Here is a 4353-nt window from a genome sequence, read left to right on the forward strand (position 1 = left end):
AAGTGTACAATTTTGTGGGTTTTAGTTCCAAGGTTGTACAACCATCACCACACTCAATTCTAGAAAAATTTCATTACCTCAAAGAAATTCCAGGAGAAAGCTGACGGTCCAGCCATCGACGGTCCAAGGGCCTGAGGGGGGCAGCGCAGCCCAGGACCGTGGAACTTAGGGCCCCGGAGGACTCGGGTCTGAGAGGGTGGAAGTGAGTGATGATTGAGGTGGTTTGCAACGACCGTCTGGGGAAGAAGATCCGCGTGAAGTGCAACACCGATGACACCATCGGGGACCTGAAGAAGCTGATCGCCGCCCAGACGGGGACCCGTTGGAACAAGATCGTGCTGAAGAAGTGGTACACAATCTTTAAGGACCACGTTTCTCTGGGCGACTATGAAATCCATGATGCGATGAACCTGGAGCTTTATTACCAATAAAGCAGAACTTCTTCCTCGTGCCCGGTCCCCCCGCCCCTCTCCCGCTCTCAGCCCCAGCACTGGTATGGATGCTTGTTTTTAAAAAGTCATGTTAGCCCTAACCAGTCTGGCTCAGTGGATAGAGCGTCGGCCTGCAGACTCAAGGGTCCCAGGTTCGAGTGTGCAGGAGGCAGCTGATCGATGTTTCTCTCTCATCGATGTTTCTAACTCTATCCCTCTCTCTTCCTCTCCCTTCCTGTAAAAATTCAATAAAATATATTTTAAAAAGTCATGTTAATAAAAACGTTTAAAAAAAAAATTCCAAATCCATTAGCAGTTACTCTCCATTTTCTCCCAAGTCCTTCAGTCTCTGGCAACCACAATTCTGTTGTGTGCGTGGTTTCTAAGTGGAGTTTGACAATATGTGACCGTCTGTGGTTCTTTTCTCATTTCATTTAGCATAAATGTTTCAAGGTTTGTCCATGTTGTAGCATAAATCAATACTTCATTTCTTTTTATGGCTGAATAATATTCCATTATATGAATAGACATTTTTCCCCATTTACTGACATTCATGTTATTTCTGCTTTTTTGCTATTATCAATAATACTGCTATGAATGTCTCATATTGAAATGTTGGCAGCTACTTCTATGAGATGCTTGGCATAGTCAAACCCATAGAGACAGAAAGTAGAAGGGAGGTTGCCAGGGGCTAGAACAGGGGTGGGGAACCTTTTGCTCTGACAAGAGCCACTTGAATATTAGTATCATTTGCTGAATATAATTCACTTAATATAAATTCATGTTGCTATGAAAAAAGCTCCTAGATTTATTGAATTTTGAACCCGCCTGCAATTGCCTTGGCAGGGCCAGACCAAATGATTTCCAGGGCCTTTTAAGGCCTGTGAGCTGGACATTCCCCACCCCTGGGCTAGAGGGAGGAGGGTTAGTTAAAGGTTAATGAGTACAGAGTTTCAGTATGGGATGATGAAAAAATTCTGGAGATGGATGGTGGTGATGGTTGTACAGTAACAACGAATGTACTTATTGCCACTGAACTGTACAGTTAAAAACAACTGAAATAGCCCTGGCCAGTGTTGTCCCATGCATCAAAAGGTTGCTGGTTCAATTCCTGTTCAGGGCATATGCCTGGGTTGTGGGCTCAATCCTCAGAAGGGGCCGGGCAGGAGGCAGCCAATTGATGTTCCAGTCTCACATAGAAGTTTCTCTCTGTCCCTCTCCTCCTCCCTTCCTCTCTCTCTCAAAATCAAAATATTTTTAATGACTAAAATAGTAAGTTTTATGTTATGTATATTCTACCATAGCTAAGAAAGTAAAAAATAAATGAGAGCTAACTAGTGTATTTCAGGGACCAAATTTTAGAAGACCAGGCACACATGGCAGTCCGCCTGATCAGGACGTGTGCTGGGAACTCCTCAGCCAATAGGACGACATGGTGGCACTGGGAGTCGTCCCCTCCTTGTGGTGTGACCCCCCCATGTGCTTGCCTTTTTTTTTTTTAACAATTTGTTCCACTTTTTTTTTATACTTTTGAGCAATCTGTGATGTGGCTGGACTTGGCTGACAACCTGGTAGCCAGAATTCAATAGTTCTCATTCCTAGGCCCAGAAACAGACACTCTGTAGTTTTTGGATCATACTAACATCTATATAGTCCATTCATCCCTAGCCACCCTCGTGGGGATGAAATGAGAGGGATTTATTAATTCTGCCTAAAGGAAAGGAAAATGGCCCTGACCGGTTTGGCTCAGCAGATAGACTAGAGCGTCGGCCTGCGGACTCAGGGGTCCCAGTTCGGTTCTGGTCAAGGGCATGTGCCTTGGTTGCGGGCACATTCCCAGTGGGGAGTGTGCAGGAGGCAGCTGATGGATGTTTCTCTCTCATCGATGTTTCTAACTCTCTATTCCTCTCCCTTCCTCTCTGTAAGGAATCAATAAAATATATTTTAATAAATATATGTTTTTATTGATTTCAGAGAGGAAGAGGGAGAGAGAGATAGAAACATCAATGATGAGAGAGAATCATTGACTGGCTGCCTCCTGTACACCCCCCGCCAGGGACCGACCCCACAACCTCGGAATGTTCCCTTGAAGGGAATCGAACCAGGGGCCCTTCAGTCCATAGGCCGACACTCTTATCCACTGAGCCAAACCAGCTAGGGCCTGTGCTTTCTTACTGTAGTGATTCGAAGTCAGGCAGGACCACCCTGAGCCACAGCCCCAGGCAGGTAAGTTTCCCACCAGGGGACCTGTGGGACTTGGGCATCATCACATAGGGCTGGATGCAGATAATCTCTCATGTTCTCTTGCTGGCCCAGGCAGGTTGGAATCCCAGGCTGTCATGGTCTTTTCCCTCCTACCCTGCCTCAGAGGCTCACTGTCCTCCCCTCAGAGCTAAGAGGCTGTCCCCATCCCCATTAAAGTAGGCCCCTCTAGCCCAGCTGGTGTGGCCCAGTGGTTGAGTGTCAACCCATGCACCAAGAGGTCACTGGTTCGATACCCGGTCAGGGCACATGCCCAGGTTACAGGCTTGAGCGTGTGGGAGACAGCCAATCAGTGTTTCTTTCTCACTGAAATTTCTCTTGCCCTAAAAATCTATAAAAATACATATTTTTTAAAAAAGACCCCTTCCAATTGTTATCCTTGTTCTCTGCAGTTCTGTGTCAATCTGTAATTATTTATTGCATATTTGTATCTGGCTCTCCTCAAGGCATGGAGCGTAACATTTTTGGTTAACACTGTATTGAGAAACCAGCACATTGGTAAGTGCTTTTTAAATTAATAAACAGATGGCATGAGTTTGGTAGAACTACCACTCCTTCCCCGTGAGTCTCTGGGTACCAAGGGGAGCAAAAAGGGCTGTGATGGAGATTATACAAATCCACAGAAAATAAGGCGGCCACAGCACCTTTGGCCATTGAGCCTTGGGTGAGTAGCCTGTGTTCTCTAGGCCTTTTGTTCCTTTTCTCTCAAGTGAACAGGAAATGGAAGGTTGCACCACCTGCCTCCAAATGCCTGGTGGGCTCTACAAACAAAGCAGGGTTACTTCTTGGTTTCATTCTTAGTCTTTGCTGCAAGTAGTGTCACCTTTGTGTGTATGTGTGTGTTTTGTTTTGTTAATCCTCAACAGAGGATATTTTTTCCATTGGTTTTCAGAGAGAGTGGAAAGGAAGGAGTGGGATAGAGAGAGAAAAACATTGATGTGAGAGAGACACGTTGATTGGCTGCTTCCTACACATGCCCAGACAAGGGGCAGGGAGTGAACCAGCAATTCAGGTCCGTGCCCTTGACCAGGAATCAAACCCGAGACCCTTTGGTCCACGGGCCTGTGCTCTAAGCACTGAGCAGCACCAGCCAGGGCAAGCAGCATCACCTTTTCTCAGCAGTGTCCAATTATGGTGACCTGGGGCCACAGACCTGCCACATCCCGTGTGCTTTTCCCCCAGCCTGTTTTGACGATCACGCACATCTTGAGCCTGCACCCAGGGGAGGCCCCACCCTCACAAAGAAGGAATAAGCTGTCACCATTGACCTTACTAGCTTTCTGGAGACGAAGGGTGTGTGTGCAGGGATGTCAAAAAGTGTTGCTCCTGGCTGGCGGGGGGAGTCCTCTGAGTGGCTGCGGGGGGAGTCCTCTGAGTCATGGGCTCTGTTCACACTTCTGAGTGAATTTCAAATGTGGAACAGGGTGGTCAGAGCCACGCCCTGGCTGTGGTCACAGTGCTGTTTCACAACTGTTAGACTAAACTTAAAGCTGCATTTGACTCCTGTGTGTCTTACCAAGCACCTCTTCCGCCTTCGCACCCCGTCACTGCAGGAGAGGACTGGCCCCCCACCACTCAATGTCTCCTGTTAGAATCAGTGCCCAGCAGCTGCCACCCCAGCTCAAGTCCCAGAAACAAAGCCCCTTTCTTTTGGAAGCCA

The 4353-nt window shown here is 47.3% G+C and overlaps 1 protein-coding gene across 1 annotated transcript; it reads left to right on the forward strand.

Moving 5' to 3' along the window:
- Window positions 1-186: 186 nt before the first annotated feature.
- On the forward strand, window positions 187-485 carry LOC102763472 (ubiquitin-like protein 5). The gene has a single exon (XM_006757894.2). It carries the CDS (start codon window positions 210-212, stop codon window positions 429-431), a length of 222 nt encoding a protein of 73 aa, XP_006757957.1. The 5' UTR covers window positions 187-209; the 3' UTR covers window positions 432-485.
- The last annotated feature ends 3868 nt before the right edge of the window (window positions 486-4353 follow it).

This window comes from Myotis davidii, unplaced genomic scaffold, assembly GCF_000327345.1.
Source record: "Myotis davidii unplaced genomic scaffold, ASM32734v1 scaffold555, whole genome shotgun sequence".
In the NCBI taxonomy this organism is placed as follows: domain Eukaryota; kingdom Metazoa; phylum Chordata; class Mammalia; order Chiroptera; family Vespertilionidae; genus Myotis; species Myotis davidii.